General features: G+C 45.9%; 2 protein-coding genes and 1 pseudogene across 2 annotated transcripts; 2 read left to right on the forward strand and 1 right to left on the reverse strand.

Annotated features, from left to right (window-relative positions):
* Positions 1-1,500: 1,500 nt before the first annotated feature.
* Positions 1,501-2,989, forward strand: LOC125533626 (uncharacterized). Its single transcript, XM_048697006.2, has one exon. It carries the CDS (start codon positions 1,501-1,503, stop codon positions 2,974-2,976), a length of 1,476 nt encoding a protein of 491 aa, XP_048552963.1. The 3' UTR covers positions 2,977-2,989.
* Positions 2,990-9,245: 6,256 nt separating this feature from the next.
* LOC125538684 (WPP domain-interacting protein 2) lies at positions 9,246-12,251 on the reverse strand. Its single transcript, XM_048701953.2, has 3 exons — positions 12,033-12,251; positions 10,838-11,131; positions 9,246-10,084 (listed from the first exon to the last, which is right to left on the reverse strand). Exons 2-3 carry the CDS (start codon positions 11,097-11,099, stop codon positions 9,450-9,452), a joined length of 897 nt encoding a protein of 298 aa, XP_048557910.1. The 5' UTR covers positions 11,100-11,131; positions 12,033-12,251; the 3' UTR covers positions 9,246-9,449.
* Positions 12,252-15,857: 3,606 nt separating this feature from the next.
* On the forward strand, positions 15,858-16,892 carry LOC147985851 (uncharacterized; annotated as a pseudogene).
* The last annotated feature ends 211 nt before the right edge of the window (positions 16,893-17,103 follow it).

A 17,103-nucleotide genomic window follows, 5' to 3' on the forward strand; every position in this document is an offset into this window, starting at 1 on the left:
GCTTCCTTGGGTAGAACGAACGAGTGATTTCCAGGGGAATACCAGCCGTTTTTTTTACTCAATCAATCTGCATACCATACTGCAGTTTTCTTTTCTTAGGATCGGCTCGGTTCCGGCGCAAGTTATCTGCTTCTTGAGCTGCCCTTCTTATTTCTGTACTACTTCCAGTACTTGCCACATCTTTTCATCCTGTAGGGACAATTTGGGCGAGGTTCCTTCCGTATTGTCTCTCTGCTGCTCTATTTTAGGCTCACTGCGAGATTTTCTTTTCCCAGTCTTTCCGAACTCTGATCAGTTTCAGCTGCTTCTTTTCCCTGTTATTATTTCTCTCGGGTGGGTCTTTATGTCCATTGTTTACTTATTTAAACCCCGCCCGGAGCTGCTGCTGCTGCTGCTGTCTTGGTGGTGTGGTGTCACTGCTTCAATGCCGACTAAATTTCGGTTACTGCATGTACGTGTTTGCCTAGTTATTTTGCAAATCGTGATTTGTTTCTTTGTTTGCGCGCGGTAGATCTGGAGCTGGTAAAAATCACAGGTTTATGCACAGGATCCCTGTGTAATAAGCGCCCTGGATCTAATCCTTCTCGATTTATTGATTTTCTTCCTAATTGCATCGCATTGTATCCATCGATCATCGCCCATGTGTAATGCGTAGCCGATCTTCTTCCGATATAGTGAAATCTGTTTCCCATCAGCAGGTTAATTGTGGGATTACTCCACTTATTCCCTTAATTTGCATGGTTAATTAGCTCCTCCACATGCACGTTAATTAGGAATCGTTAGCTTTTTTTCGTTAACTTTAATTAATCCTCTCCCGATGCTGCCGCAGGCACAGGGTATGTATGTAGTGCCCACATTTACTTGCCAGCTGCTGCTAGTAGCCAGTACGAGTGGTGGTTCTTATCTCTGGGTTTTCTGTTACGCTTTTGACAGAGAAAAGCTGCAGGAGATCACCCCCTGTCACCTGGGTGTGCATGCATAGAACTTTCCTTTTTCTGTCACACTGCATTGCATGTTTACTTCACTCGAAGTAGCTAGCTAGCTACTTGGAGTGTTACTAGTATCACTAGCATCAGCTAGCTCGAGATCTATATATTTTTGTTCAGCTGCAATTGCTCATGATTTTATGCTTTTTCGTCCAACAAAAATTGGGCATATGTATCTACCTTATTTGGTAGTGACATACTCCCATATGTGAGCTCTTTTTTTTGGTGTATGCATGCATGCATGTCCAGATATTCGGAAGCTCACTTTTGGTATTCTTTATCTGATTGGCCACTTTCGGATCCTGATTTTCCAGGTGGAAGAGAAGAGAAGGAATTGTACTGAGACGGGAGTCAGAGAGTCCGTTTCTTGTCTGCGGCGTGAAGGAGGAGATTGGGTTTTAATTAATTCGCTCGCCCGGCCGGCTCTTTGAAGAGAAACGGATACAGTGCCCATCCAGCTGAGAAGCCCACACCACTCACCACCACCACCACCACCACAACCGGCACTACCCTCATGGACTTGCGGGCCTTCTACTTCCAGGCGGCGGAGGCGGCGGCGACGGCGACGGTGACGGCCACGGAGGACGACGACGTCACGACACCCAAGCTCTCCCCCAGCGCAGCGGTGCAGCGGGAAGGCCAGGGCAGTGGCGGCGCTTCCCCGGTGGCCGTGGGGATGAACAGCGAGGGAAGCGGCGGCGCGCGCGACCTGATCTGCCCCGAGTGCGGCAAGGCCTTCCTGTCGGACAAGGCCATGTACGGGCACCTCAGGTGCCACCCGGGGAGGAGAAACAAGGGGGCGATCCGCCCGCCGACGCCGGTCGCCTCCGCTTCTTCTGTGACCCGCGGAGACGCCAAGGCGAGGAAGGTGCTGTGGATGGAGGATGACCTCCCGACCAAGTGGCCGTTGACGGCCAAGCGCGGCCGCACTCCGACCGTGGCCACCTCCGTCACCGTGCACCCCGTGTCCGTGCTCGAGTCCACCTACAGCGCCGAGGAGGAGGCTGCCAACACTCTCCTGGACTTGGCCCAGAACGCCCGCAACGCCGCCGTTGCGGAGCAGGAGATGCAGATGCCACGGGCCGATCAGCCCGAGCTACCAGCTGATCATGTCGCCGATGCCGACCCCGTCGCGCCGGAGCCCGAGCAGCCTGTGATACCAGACATGGCCGCCGGCGCCGACGCGTTGCAGCGCGTGCATCAGCAGGCTGAGACGCGTGCGCCGGTGGAGCACATCTTCGGCATCATCTTGCAGCCCCAGGCGCCCGGGGTCGAGCCGTCCAACTTCATCGCAGCGTCGGAGCCTGTGAACAATTCTGCGCCCGTCGTGGTCCGCGACGAGGACAAGTCCATCTCCCCCGGCGTCAAGAAGCTAAAGAAGCGACGGCTCCATGATCCAGTTAGCCAGAGTCCAGATTCCTCTCGGCCGCCGCCAGATCCCGAGGACGTCAGGCCGTCAGTGAGGCGCATACCGTCGCCGGCGTCGGATCGGAGGTACGGGTGCCCGTCCTGCTTCAAGTCGTTCCCCACCCACCAAGCCCTAGGCGGCCACATGGCGAGCCACAACAGGGCCATCAGGTGCGCCGCCGCGCAGCAGGTGGACGGGCTCGCCGTGGCCCAGGCCGTCCAAAACATCTTGGCCCATCGCCAGCGCCAAGAAGGCGCCAACGCCAGCGCCAGCGCCAGCGGGATCGTCGTCGGCGAGGATCTCCGGATCAGCCTCCGGCCGCCGAAGCCGGTGTCGCACACATGCGTCCGGTGCCGTCAGATCTTCTCCACCGGGCAGGCGCTGGGCGGCCACATGCGGAAGCACTTTCTCGAGGACAGGCTGCAGGCAGCCGCTGCCGCCGCGGCGCCGGGCACTGCTCCGCCTGCTCTAGCTGCAGCAGCCGCGGTGGCGCTGGCCATTGCTCCGGCAGCAGTGCCAGCGGCCCAAGATGGGGCTCCCGGCCGGGACTTTGATCTCAACGAGATGATGCCTTGGGAGTGATCGGGAGAGCTAGCAAAACCCTAGCCAGCCATGGGACATTTGTCTGCTTTGGAGTCCGAGCTACGCCTACTACGCAGCGAGCATGTGGTAGTGGTGTATCAGTGTCAGTGTCTGTCAGTGTCATTTTAATTTTGGTGTGGTTTGTCAGTGTTTAGCTAGTCAGTCCATTCATCTTGCTTGGAAATGTAGAACTTGGGTTTCCCAGTCGATCCATGGTCTCTCTGGAGTACGATCGATCTGGACTGGAGATATAGATAGCTGCAAGTAAAATTCTTCTGAACATTGAACATTGTACAAGCTATAAGCAGCAAGACTGTAATGTCTGGCTTCGTTTCACTTTTAATTGAGAATTTTGGATATACACATCCCCTTAATATTGGTGTGTGTAGTTAAATGATTGTCAGATCGAAATGTAGTTCTTTCAGTCAGAGTTCTTTGTTGCCCCTAGTTAGCTGCGCTGTTATACTGTTCATACATTTTCTATTCTTGGTAATGCAGGTTCACTAGAGTAATCAAGCTGACTTCCTATATAGTACAATGTAAGCTAAAAACATGATTGCCGCGACATGACTTTCTTATCAAGTTTTAGGTTGATTAGTTCATTAGCAGTGCAAATCTACTTCCACTCATGTTCCAAGTACCACATAATTATAAATCACTGTACAAGCTTATTTAGCTCCCATGAAATTTTAGTTGCAGTGCTACATATATATAGCACCTGCTGCGTAGACGTTGTTAGCTAGCTTCACATGAAAAAATGCCCTGACTTTTTTCCCCCTGCGTAGACGTTGTTAGCTAGCTTCACATGCAGGATGCAGCAGGAGCAGGTAGCACGTACGCATATATGCAACGTTGTGGTAGATCGTGTATGCTTGTTGGTTTGACAAACACTTGCACCAAATCCAAGAATTCGGTTCAGTTTGCAGTTGCTATGCTGAACTGTGCTTAACCATATATACAATCTAGTTTGTTCTTTTTTGCGAAAAATATACAATCTGGTTAGATTGGAAGGAAAAAAACTCTAATTCTAGTAAAAAGAAAAACTCACTCTTAAAAAAACTTGCAGAATAAATAATTATATTCTTAAATAGAAACAAAAAGTCCTTTTCAAAAAGCCACTGAAATGCCAAACATAGTTTTTGTGCCGCTATGGCAGCAAATAAGTGGTTTCTCGCTTGAGCACCTCATATCAGGTACCTTTATTTTTACCTTATCATGACTGATGGGGCTTAGCAGGTTGTTTCCACCTACAAAGCACACCTATTTAGTGGTTATATTTGGGGATTTTGTGCTATCAAAGATTCATGAGATGGTTCATATGAGGTCTTATACGCAGATACTCTTTATTATGTTAAAAGAAAGCGTTCTTAGAAATTGTTGAATTTTCTCTTTGAAGGTTTGGACTCCAGCTAAACACAAATTCTACGCTTGGATGGTTGGCAGTCTTGAATCATCTTTGGAGGAAGAACATGCTTAACTTTGTGGTTCGCCCAATGACTCGGTGTACATTTCATGCAAACGGGAGCCGAAGCGTCACACAGTTACCCACCTTCGATTAATACAATTGTCGTTTCACTAGAACGGTTTTCTCCACGTGTGGTATTGGCTTGGCATGGTTATTAACCTACCTCCGACGTGAGCATGTGCGGGTTCGAACGAGCACAAACATCATTAATTGCTGCATGTATCCATTTTCGGGAAGAAGAAAAATCGCTCATCGTCGTGTGCATGGTACATATAACGGAACCTAGAAAAAGCTAGGGTTTCCATGGCTATCCTTGTCTCATGGGAGATATGGAAGGAACGGAATATGAGATGTTTCAGAACAGAAGTACTTGTCCGTCACATAGAAGATAAAGAACTCAAGTCTAAATTTGGGCTAGCAGTCAACAATTTTGTATTTTACGAAATAACCTTTGCATGTCATTTTCCCTAGGAGGTCAAATGAAAATTAAAGAGAATATTTTATCCAAGTGGGTGTCTGTGTTAATGACAAGTAGTGGGGGGCTTATGTTGTGCATGAATTGTATGAATAACAATAATCCCGGGGAAATGGAAAGGAAGGTGTTCAAAGAACCCCTTAGCAAAAAGGGTAGAAGAAGATGATGATTTTAAATTTAAGTTGCTAATGTTTAAGTGTTTACTCATAGGGACGTCGTATTGGTTAAGGAGTGGGGATTATTGCTTAAAGCACTTCACAAATACATTCAGTGTGCTTCAAGAAAATCTATCGTAAATCCCTTCTAAGAAAGTTTTTTTTGTTTTCTCTATGCCCCAGACCTACAGTGGTTCTAGACTTTGAGCTGTGCTCCAAACTACCTAGATTTAACACTTGATAGCCTAGCAATTAGTCCAGAGATCCTTGGAGCTCCAGAACTCTATAATGGCTTGGACCTCTGAATTGCTAGGTTAGGTGTTGGATAACCTAGAATTTATGGAGAGATTAGGACTCCCAGACCCTCGAAACTTTGAACTCGGGCTCTGAGATAGCATAGAGACATCCAAGGGTTAGATTTCATGAAGACACATATGTATATACCGTTATGTCCCCAATGGTAGGAAGATTCTTCCACAAAGACTCAAGCTCCCATCTAAGTGAGGAGAAGAAAAGTTTGCGCAGATTGGGCAAAACTTTGATCTCCATTGGAGTTTTTCATCGGGCTTGTAACTGATGAAGTTGTGGGGACTCCTGGATGTCTTAGTCGCTGGGGAACATCCAATCTTGTGGATTTTTCCCTAGATGTTTGTGAAGGTTCTAGAGCTCCTCAAGATCACCTTCTTATTGGATGAGCTCAAACATTCTGCTGAAATTCAAGAAGAAGAAGGGTAGGCCTTCGTGGTGATGGGACATGGTCTGCATGCCTCTCCAACGGATACGTAGAACCTTCCCTCCCTCTTCGACCAAGGATTTGAACTTCGGGTCTATATCATGTCTCTATGTGCTCTTGGTTGATTATATTATTTTTCCTTCTACAATGGCAACCCTAGCTTTACCTAGTGTGCTATTAGAATTGCTAGAATTCTCACACCATTTAGGGGTGTTCAACTAGACTTGCATTCTAGTGAACTCCTTAATTATGAAATTTCACCGAACAACTATTTTTGGTAAAACTGTTAGTCGCATATTCACCCCTCCTTCTAGTTGACACTCTTAATTCTTCTGACAAAGAGTGCACAAAATCAATGGTTGTTGTACTTAGTGATGTATTTGTCATGTTGTATGATAAAAAAGTACACTCATGTTAGTGATTTACTTATTGAATTGCGTCACAATTTTTGCAAAAGTAGAACGGTAACTACTTCTTATTATGCTTACTTACCGCAACTATGACAATATAGTGATTAGATTGTCTACTAATAGTTGTGAACATGGCAGTTGTGTACTATAATGACTCATCGGCTTTCATGGTGTCTTGTTGTAAAATAGAATCGTAACTAGTGCATTACCGCTTGGTAATAAAAGAGTTCGAGGCAAAAAATGTTTACTGAAACCCACGCTTGTTAAAAATCAATTGTGAATCGAGTATATAGTTTGAGCTAGAGAACATTTTCATTTGCGAATAACAGTTCAACTTATCTTTATAAATATTCATTTTGTGGATTTGCTAATTGGCAGGTACGGTCACCACTCTCGCGCCTCCTTCACATGCGCATCAAATCCACCAATTTGACTTCTCATCTCACATGCCTTATCTCCCGCGCACACAACACTTATTTCATCTCTCTAACACTTTGTTTGCCACCATGTAGACGGTGACAAACCAGCGAGGCCCACCTCCTGTGTTTATATCACTCGTACCTTTAAATTTAAATTTTTGGAAGCTTGAAATTTCAAAATTACAAACCTTCATAATTTCTGAAAGTTTGAAATACTCCAAAAGTTCAAAACATTTGGAAGTTTCAAATGTAGAAATTCTTAGAAGTTTACAGTTTTTAAAGTTTGAATTTTCATAAAAATTGAAATTTTCTCAAAATTTTGAAATCTCTATTGAATTCATGCTCCAGCCAACTCATCCAAAAGTCCGAACTGATGGAGGGAGGCGAGCAATATATTTCAACACCCCCCCCCCCCCTCACGTCTAGACTATTTTAGTTCTTAGACGTGGGATCGATGTAGCGATGTAGACCGCAGAATCATTTTATTTAATACTGTGTTGACAGGGTCTTGAACTCAAGACCTCTTGGGTCGGATACCATATTGAATTCATACTCGAGCCAACTCATCCAAAAGTCCGAACTGATGAAGAGAGGCGGGCAATGTATTTCAACAATCTCAACATCTTGAAAGTTGTCCCTCGGAAGTTGTCCAAAGTATTTATTGGAAGCCATGGATGAGGGGTAAAGAGGTGGGGTTATCTGCATGCAGGAGGTAAGGCAGTTTTCGCATGCAGTTTTTGTTGGACAATGTTTACCTGGTCGAAACTTAGGAGAACATTAGTATAGAAGAGTCTAGAACAAACAAGAAGTATATGCATTTTTTGCCTTTTCTGCATTGTATGTAATAAAATATCGATTCTTTAGGAAGAGGAATATTGGACAATTAAAGTACTTCATCGGTTTCTTTTTACTCCGCACATAAGATTTGTCTTAAGTCAAACGTTGTAAAGTTTGACCAAATTTAAAGTAAAAAATATCAACATCTACAATACTAAAGATATACAACATAAAAGTTTATTCCATGATGCATTTAGTGGCACTGAATTGATATTGTGAGTGTTACTCCCTCTATCTCAGTTTACAAATCATGCACGTGTATCTAGGTTGTTAATTTGACCAACTTAATAAGAGTATGCATTACAAAAAATATATCATTAGAAACTTTAGATATTCTATTTTCTAATGATATGATTTTTATGTTAAACAATTTATTTTATATAAGTTAAATTGACGACCTAGATACACGTGCAAGCCTTGTAAACTGAGACAGAGGGAGTAATATTTTTCCCCTTTCTTCCTGTTTTTTCTGGAACCTCTTGCTCAAGTCAGGCTTTCTTCGATACACCCACTTGAAAACATTTGAAAAGCAGTGGCCTTAATCTGTTAGCAAAACACTTTGCAACTATTTTGAGTAATACTCCCTCTGTGAAGGCGGAGTTCGACGACGACGACGCGGCCCTAGAATGGGCGCGCCAGGACTCCATTGCGATGGAGAAGACGCACCGGGAGAAGGAGAAGGAGCGCCAGCGCGCCGCCCTGCGCCGCTTCGAGGAGCGCCGACGCGGCCGCGATAAAGACGGGGTCGTCGTCTTATGCGACAGCGACGACGACGATGACGCGCCGCCGCCAGTCCGCCATGGCGACGCCGGGCAGGGGTTCAGCAGGGGCGCCCGCGTTAAGGAGGAGAAGGCCGACGACGACGATGGCGGCGACAGCGGCGACGACTGCAGCCTATTTCTTTTTTAGATTAGGTTAATGTAATGAAAATGCGCGAATTTAACCAAAATTTGCCATGTTTGGCCGAAATTTAACTAGTTTTTATCATAATTTCGTCGAACGGTCCTTCTTTTTTTATTTTAATACGCGCCTGGGGCGGCCCTGGGGGCCGACGGCTGGGGACCGACTCGCCCCAGGGCCATTTTTTGCGCCGGCTCACCCCAGGCGACGCTTTTAGACGCTCCCTGGGGGGCCAACGGCTGGAGATGCTATAAGAAACATGCTACTGGCGTAGCAGTGCTTAATCACTCATAATTTCTTTCTCTATCTTGGTCCTTGAACGAAGCAGCGAGAAAGGATGGGAGCAGGAAACGCCGGGTCAGAGCTGCCTGTGTTTCCTCCGGGTTTCCCTTAGGCATCGCCGTTACAGGAGCTCAGTTCTGACCGCCCAGAGCGAAGTTTAGAAGCTAATTACTTGCTTATCCGTAATGAGTACTTCCTCCGTTTCGAATTACTTGTCACAGATATGGATGTATCTAGATGTATTTTAGTTTTAAATACATCTATTTGTGCGACGAGTAATTTGAAACGGAGGGAGTAGTACATTGAAGACTCACTCAAAGGGCAGTCAAACCTGGACCTTCCGGTCCTGCTGCTGAAGAAATGGAGACCAGGAGTGAGCTTTTCTTCAGCGAAGGGCTCCCAAAGAAACTGTCGTAGATGAAAACAGCAGATATTTTACACAGCACGCTGTAGTTTTTCAGACGTTACACATCAGGAACGTGCAGTCAAAACAAGGCCCTTCCTGTCCTTCTGCTGAATTAACGGAGAGCAGAATGGAACTGGTTGCCAAACGGAACTGCCGCTGACACCACCCAGTAGATGCAAACAGCCAATGAGCTTAGTCAGGCAAACCTAGATATACCATATATATTTATGCACACACATAATTTACAGCAGGGCACGCGTAGTTTCACACGGGTTACACTTTCACAGCGTGGCAGCAGCTTCACTGTGCCGAGGTCAGGCCTAACACGACGCAAATCAATCGACCGAATTTACATACAGACTGACTAAAACAAGCGCTAACTAGTCAGCCATCATGTCGGCACGAGATCGCCGAAGCGGGCAGAGTCCTGGGCGAAGAACATCTTGAGGGAAAGGAACAGCATGATCAGCTGGAGGAGACCGAAGAGGCCGATCTTGAAGGTCTTGCTTTGCATCCTCAGGACCTCCGTCGTCACCGACAGCTCCTTCTCGTGGGCCTCTAGTCTGTCCACCTGCTCTTTCAGCATCACAATCTTCTTCTCCGTGTCTTGTAGCTTGAGCAACATCGTCGTGTCATCTCCGGCGGAGAGCCTGTGCTCCTCCAACGCGATCTGGTCCTCGGCCCGGGCTTGCCAGTTTTGCCTCGCTTTCACCATGACCAGACACTGAATCTCGGCTTCGATTTTGTCCTGAAGGTGGCTTTCAAGCTCGGTCTCCAACTCATCAATGTTGACGGGCTCCGTCTGCAGCGTTGGTGTATGTGCACTGTTGATAAGTGACTGGAGCTCGGATAATCTTGAATCCTTCTCTGTGATAGTATCTGACGCTTCTTTCAGTTTCTGTTCAAGACATTCCATCTTTTGATTCATCCCCAGTACATCAGCCTCTATATAAGGCAAACCTATGTTGCCATCATGTGAATCCTCAGCCACAAACTCCTTGCCAAGTTCTGACAATTTCAGCATCTCTGAAAAAGAACACAGGTAGAACAAACCACTTATTACAGGTAATTCAACAGAATCGCACACAATAGAGGCCAGAGGGATGAAAACCTAACCAGTATACATAGGAATAACACAGTTATAACCAAGGGTGATGGGAGTTAAATGATTCCTTATAACATGAAGTAGCCGAAAAAACACTTCCAGAAGTGCATGCATTGGTATCCACATAACACATAAACCTAGTTATGCTGTGAAGAGTTCGTTTACAAAATTATGTCATGACAAAAAACTTTCAATATTGTGCAAGGATTCTTAACACGGTCAGAAATCTTCAGGGCATGACATTCAAAATAAAAATAAAAATACCATAACATAATTGTTTAACAGTGTATTTATCCATTAACATCACTCAATAAGACATAAATGTATTGCAAGGACTGGAGCTATAACTAACTATTACCACATAAACCTGGATAAACTACCTATCGCCCTTAAATTAGTAGTCAATTGCCCAGTAAAGATCAACAGATTTCTTACGAAATCTGAAACATAGCAGCATCAGGTTGTAAGGGGCTATTGATACCGCTCAGCATAGGTTAAGTTCCAAAAGCAATTAAAGATTGCAAGCACTTACCAAAGTGTAGTAGTAAACCAAACAAGCTATCATAGTCTGTCGATGGTTCAAAAGCACAGTGGGAAAAGGTGCCTATTGATTACTAGTACTACACAGTAACATGAAAAAGAAAGTGCATAACATAACAAAGAAAAGAACATACCACTTTCAAGATCTTCATTTTTCTTGAAGAATTTTTCAAGAACTTCTTGTGCTTTCTCAAGCGAAGAAGCTGATTCAGCAAGAGGATCCTCCTCTTGGGGCACCCAACTCCACTCATTTTCTTCATTTTGCTCTTCGGTTTCATCCAAATTTACAAAACCCCTTACCACGTCCTCATCCCCTGCACTGAACTTTTTGTATGCTGACTGAACCTCCTCACTTTGCCGATCCTCACTTTGAGACCCATCGTAACTCATCGACATTGTTTGATGCCTGTTGTTGCTAAAAGCATCACCTGCATCAGATGCCATCAGGTAAGATTCACCGAAGGAAGTCTCTCCCTTGGTCCTAATAGCCCGTCGACGTGTCTTGCAACCTACTCCACCCAAACAAAAATCCTTCACCCTAATCCTTTTCCCCTTCCGATGTCCATCTATCATTGACCCCACTAAGAATTTTCTTGCAATAAAGCTGGGACTTAATATCCTTTGGTCTATATTCTTTGATACTATCCCTAATGAGTAGCCAGTGGCTAGCACCAAGAAATTGACATCTAGATCTAATGGGTTGACTCTTAATTCCCTCCCCAATCTTCTCCACCTCCTTGGTCGATATGCTTTCCTTGGTGATGTGTGGACAAGATACTTTCCTTGTGATGGTAAGCATGGCAGAGCTAACTTGTGCGCAACAGCATAGTCGTCGAAAGGCGACTTTGGAAGAAATCCACTTGGATTCTGCTCCCAAGCAGCACGATTCAAGCTAGAAGCAATTTTAGCCTGTGTACACTGCAATTCGGTTAAATCCCCCCCTCTAATCCCAACGGGAGAGGAATCTAGAAGCAGCCTTGCAGGCTGCTGGCCCAAATCCCTGCCCCTAGCTGTAAACCCCAAATTATCCATACTAATTCCAGAATCCTTAACCACAACCGGTCAATCCTACGCGAAAGAAGAAGAAGCTCAATTCGGCCACACGCAGCTAGATTTCTAGGGTTTGGCTATGATTCTCCTAACAAACACCCCAATTTATACGCCTGGTGGCAGCAAGAGTATTTCGCACCCCGAGGAATCCCCGGGCGGGGCGGCAAATCCCAGAAACTACCCCACAAGCTGCCATCCGCACCAAGAATGGTGCGCCCCAGGCGAAGTTTCCATGGAAAATCGCACCGAATTGGAGGAAGCGGAGGGAAAATTACGTACCTTGCGCGACGAAGCTTCGTGGGGCGGGGATTCGGGTGCGGCGGCGGATGAGTGGAAACTAGGAACACCGGAATGGAGGCGGGCGGCGTGTATATATGTAGAAGTATTCCTGGGGGAATTTCCGTGAAGTGGCGGACAAGTCTGCGCGCGCCAGGAAGAAGGAGAGGAAAGCACGAAACGAAGAAAGGAGAAGGGATGTTTGTCCGGGAAGTTATCTTTCCTTTTCTCCCGGTGAAGACGCTAGGCCTAGGCGTCAGAGGGAGCGCTGACCGTCCGATCCCATTCAGGCCCTCTCTGATTTGTGAAAGGCAGAAATGGAAACAAGAAATGCAGGAAAAGGATGCCATGTGCATGAAAGTTCGATTGAGGACAGGAAAACAGAGGAATTTTCACATGAGATTGGAGTGGATGAAAATATTTCTGTGAAATCTAGAACAAATGAATCCTAACGAATTCTTTTTACGGATTGCATTCATGTGAATAAAACAATGCGCGTAGAAGAAAAATCCTAAGAATTGAATCCTTAAAAAATTCCTTTATAAATTCTTTGTACTCCCTCCGTTTCAAAATAAGTGACTCAACTTTATAGGGATAGAGGGACTATCAAAGAGGCCCTCAATCTTTTATTGTGAGTATGCTCCTATTTAATTTGTGATTTTGGCACGTCTAATCACCATCAAAAAAATCTCTTCATGCATAATAATGTTTTCTATGTATATGCAACTTGTTTCTCTTTTAAACAGTCACCAAGGAAAGATTGTCCACCTGAATATATTTTAAAAGAAATTGATCCAATCTATAAGGAAAAAACCACATAAAAAACAAACACAAAGTGGTCCATTTAAGGACGAGTCATGGAGCCGGCTCAATGGTTCAGTAGCGGTTAGCCTCATATCCCATTGGGTAACATGATTTGACCCATTTCTAATACTATATTTACATTACTACAAAAAAAAGCTATAGTCAATATAGATACTAATAGCGCGATGTATATGTGATGCGTCATTACTAAATACTAATGGTGCACCATATGTTGGTGCATCATTAGTGTGCAAATACTAATGGCGCACCGTGGGAGTGGTGCGCCATTACCACTCCCACGGTGCGCCATTAGTAATTATGTTTCAAAAAAATTTCAATTTTTTTTATTTTTATTTTTTAAACTACTAATGGCGCACTGTGGGAGTGGTGCGCCATTAGTAATTTGGCCCAAACATTCTCCCGAATGCACCCCCTCCCCCGTGGACCGTCTTTTTAGTTTCAAAAAAAAAGAAAATGATAGACATGTCAAAAAATAAAAGAAAATAATATTCCCATGTGATATGTGGTCTAGTTGTTAGCAAAATTTACAAACATGAATTTTCAATTTTTTTGCAAAATCTCTCGAGAATTTGTAAAAATAGGCATAACTTTTGCATACGAACTCGGATGAAAAAGTGTTTTATATGAAAAATCATCTACTCGAAAAGTTACATCCGAATTTAACCGGGGGAACCCCGTTAAACATTTTCAAAATCCTCAAAAACTAACAGAAAAAAGATACGGGGCTTTTAAGATCTGGAAAGGCAAAAAAATTCAAACTTACTAATGGCGCACCTGCCTATGATGCGCCATTACTATCTTCCCGCCTTCAAAATTCAAAATAAATTAAAATAATAATAATAATAAAAGTTACTAATGGCGCACCTGCCCGTGGTGCGCCATTAGTATCTTCTCGCCTTTAAAATTCAAAATAAATCAAAAAAATTAAAAAAATAGTAATGGCGCATTTGCCCACGGTGCGCCATTACTATGCCGTATATATGGCTGGGCGTGTCCTCTCCTCCTTACCTCTTCATTCTTCTCCTTCACTCCATCTCTCCTCCACTCTATCTCCTCCTCTCCTCCACTCCATTTTCCCTTCTCTCCTCCACCATACTACCCTCCTCCTCTCTGGCGACCTCCTCCTCCTCCTCTCCGGCGACCTCCTCCTCCTCCTCTCCGGCGACCTCGTCCTCCCTCCTATCCTCCCCTCCCCTCACGGTTTCTCCCCTCTCCTCTCCGGTGAGCTCCTCCTCCCTCCTCTCCGGTGAGCTCCTCCTCCCTCATCTTCGGTGAGCTCCTCCTCCCTCGTCTCCGGTGAGCTCCTCCTCCCTCCTCTCCTCCCATCCCCTCATGGTTTCTCCTTCCTCCTCTCCGATGCTCCGGTGAACTCCTCTCCAGCGACCTCCTCCTCCTCTCCGACGATGTAGGCGAGCGCCTCTCCGGTCACCTCCTCCTCCTCTCCGGCGAACTCCTCTCCGGCAAAAGAACGTACAAGATCCAAAAACGGGAACAAAATTTGAAATAATATCGTGCAAAAAAATGAGCAAAAAAAAGAGAAAAAAATGAGCAAAAAAAATCGCGATCCAGATCCAAATTCAAAATTCAAAAATAGCAATGGCACACGGTGGGGGTTAGACGGTGCGCCACTACTATTTTCCCGCCTTCAAAATTCAAAAATACTAATGGCGCACCGTGGTCTATACTAATGGTGCACCAGTGACCTATACTAATGGCGCACCGTGGCCTATACTAATGGCGCACCAGTAGTGCGCCATTAGTATCTGGTATACTAATGGCGCACCACTAGTGCGTCATTAGTAAAAAAAATACTAGTGGCGTGGTACTAGTGGCGCACCAGTAGTGTGCCATTAGTAGGCAAAACTAGTGCGCCACTAGTAGGTCTTTTCCTAGTAGTGTTGCATAAAATAGGGAGTAATAATACAATAACATCTTTTCAAATAGCATTATTTAGTGGTAGAACTTTTTAGCATGATGTTTAGATGTCATTTGTTCAAAGAAAAACAGGGTATATATGCAGCTTCATTTCTATCATCAAAGCGTTAGCATCACAATTTGTAATTCTAGAACAAATGAAATTTTGGTGAGTACCTATTTTTTTTCCGATAAACACAAGGCTAACGATCCCTTTCAAAGGCATATGCTATGGTAACGACATAATACAACCTTTGGCAACCAAATTTAGGTTGACCCGGTTGTCTCGATGGGCCAGTGGTGGCCGGCTCACCTGCCCTGTTTGCATATGAGGCCAACCCAGAATACCCTTTTTATGAGAAACTCCATTTTATTCATCTTCACTCATGGCAGTACAAAAAAACAACAGAGGTAATAAAAATTACAACCATGTCTATGGACCACTTAGCGACGACTACAAGCACTGGAACGAGCCAAAGGCATGTCACCATCGTCGTCTCCTCCCTCACCGGAGCTGGACAAACCTTATTCTAGTAGACAGACGGAAAGTCGTCGTGCTAAGGCTCCATAGGACTGGCACACCAGAGTAGCAACCACCACCGATGAAGAAATTCGTAGATCAAAAGGATCAAACTTGTAAACACCCGAACAAAGGCGGGCGAAGGCCGGGTCCAAACAGGTCCACCCAAGACTAGCATCGGCCAAATCCCGCGAGATCACGGAGAAACACCTCTACATGCCCTCTGACAATGCTAGAAGCACCATCGAGACGTGGATAGAACATGGGAGACATTATTCCTACTAAGAGACATCGCCGCTGCCACACAGCCCCAACCAAGACGTTGAACCTAACAAGAACAAGAACAAGAACAGGATCCCTCTCATCTGTCGGGAGGGGGGGACGAGATCCCCCGCACCTCCATAGCCTGTAGGCCATCAAATATGGGGCAGACCGGCGGCGACGCTGACGGGAGGAGAAGAGCTTTTTTGTGGAGGAGGAAAGAGATACCGGGGGTCAAGGATATGCAAGAACTGACATTGACCTAGAATACCCATTGGCGTTGAAATTTTGGCCGGACCAATGTCCCAATGGGTATTGTCGGCCCATTCCCATTGGCGTTGGAATGAGAAGATGCAAGATCCACCGTCCCACCCAAATGAGTGCACTCTATGCAATTGACCTCCTTGCTTTATATTATATAAAGCAATGACCATAGAACAAAGTTACGGTAGCAAGGCTCCGACAACTAGACCAAACACGAACACACACACACAGGTACAAGTTACATAAGTCTTAATGGGGGAGCGGCACAACAAGCCCCGAAATCAAGCATCAATCTGTCAAGATCTGATCTTCACTGCATGACTTCCTCACAGATGGAGGAGGCAATTAATACGCTTCATGAGGTAGCTGACTCCTTGCAGGGTAGGATGGTGCATGTTGGGAGTTTTCTGGAGCGCGTGGAGACTGCTTTGCAAAGGCTCCCTCTTGCACAAGCTCCCATGGCCGAGTCTTCTGTTGGCTTCATGGATGAGGCGGGTACGTAGCTCTTTGGTAGCTTCTTCCCTGTGTTGGGTCTAGTTCAACGCCCCTTGTGTTGCCGGACTCCGAGGGTGAGGCCTCCGCTAAGGTTATGTCTCCGATGCTGCAGATCATGCCCGAGCTGCAGGTGTTGTGTGGGGAACCTGTTTCTCGTGTGTCGATGGAGCAACTCAAGTTGGGCTCTCTCTAGGCTTTAGAGGTGGACCAAGTATCCTCACCACCCCCCGTGGAGCCTTGTCAGGCTTCGGAGGTGGACCTGGTGCCCTCACCACCAGCCGTGGAGCCTTGTTAGGGGTCAGACAACCTACCTCTCGACGTCGTGGAGCGCCGAGTTTTAGATGTTGTTGTCCTTCCCTCGTCTGCAACCGTCGGGCAGGTGATGCCTATGAGTGGCATGACCATTGACCCACTTGTGTTGGCACCTACTCCAAATCCAAATGCTCTTTTCACGAAGGAACTTTATGATTTTTCTAGCCAGCGTGGAGGTTGCTAGACCTAGTTTGGGCAGGTCAATTTCTTGCCACCTGACGGGGACGCCAATAAGGGGCAAACAAAAAAAGGTGGGCAAAGGCAAAAAGTGATGCCAAAGGCAAGGTGTCTCCGGCTGCTTGATGGATGATCTTCGGTCTCTCGGCTTGTCCTGTTGGTTTGGGTTGTCCTTGTGGGTTGGGAGGTGCTTGATGTCTTGTGTTGAGGTGTTCTCGTGCGGAGTCACTTGGTGCAGTAGCAATGTCAGGGTTTGTGGAGGTTGTGTATTCGGAGAGTTTGGCGGGCTGCCTGTGTGGTGTTGGG

This window comes from Triticum urartu, chromosome 2A (genome assembly GCF_056163025.1).
Source record: "Triticum urartu cultivar PI428250 chromosome 2A, HENAU_Tu73, whole genome shotgun sequence".
Classification (NCBI taxonomy): Eukaryota; Viridiplantae; Streptophyta; class Magnoliopsida; order Poales; family Poaceae; genus Triticum; species Triticum urartu.

Excerpts from the sequence above, each read along its gene's own strand:
- LOC125533626 (XM_048697006.2), top strand. The coding sequence starts at position 1,501 with ATGGACTTGCGGGCCTTCTACTTCCAGGCGGCGGAGGCGGCGGCGACG.
- LOC125538684 (XM_048701953.2), bottom strand. The coding sequence starts at position 11,099 with ATGTCGATGAGTTACGATGGGTCTCAAAGTGAGGATCGGCAAAGTGAG. Across the intron at positions 10,085-10,837 it reads AAATGAAGATCTTGAAAGTG|AGATGCTGAAATTGTCAGAA; the intron begins GTATGTTCTTTT and ends GTTCTTTTTCAG.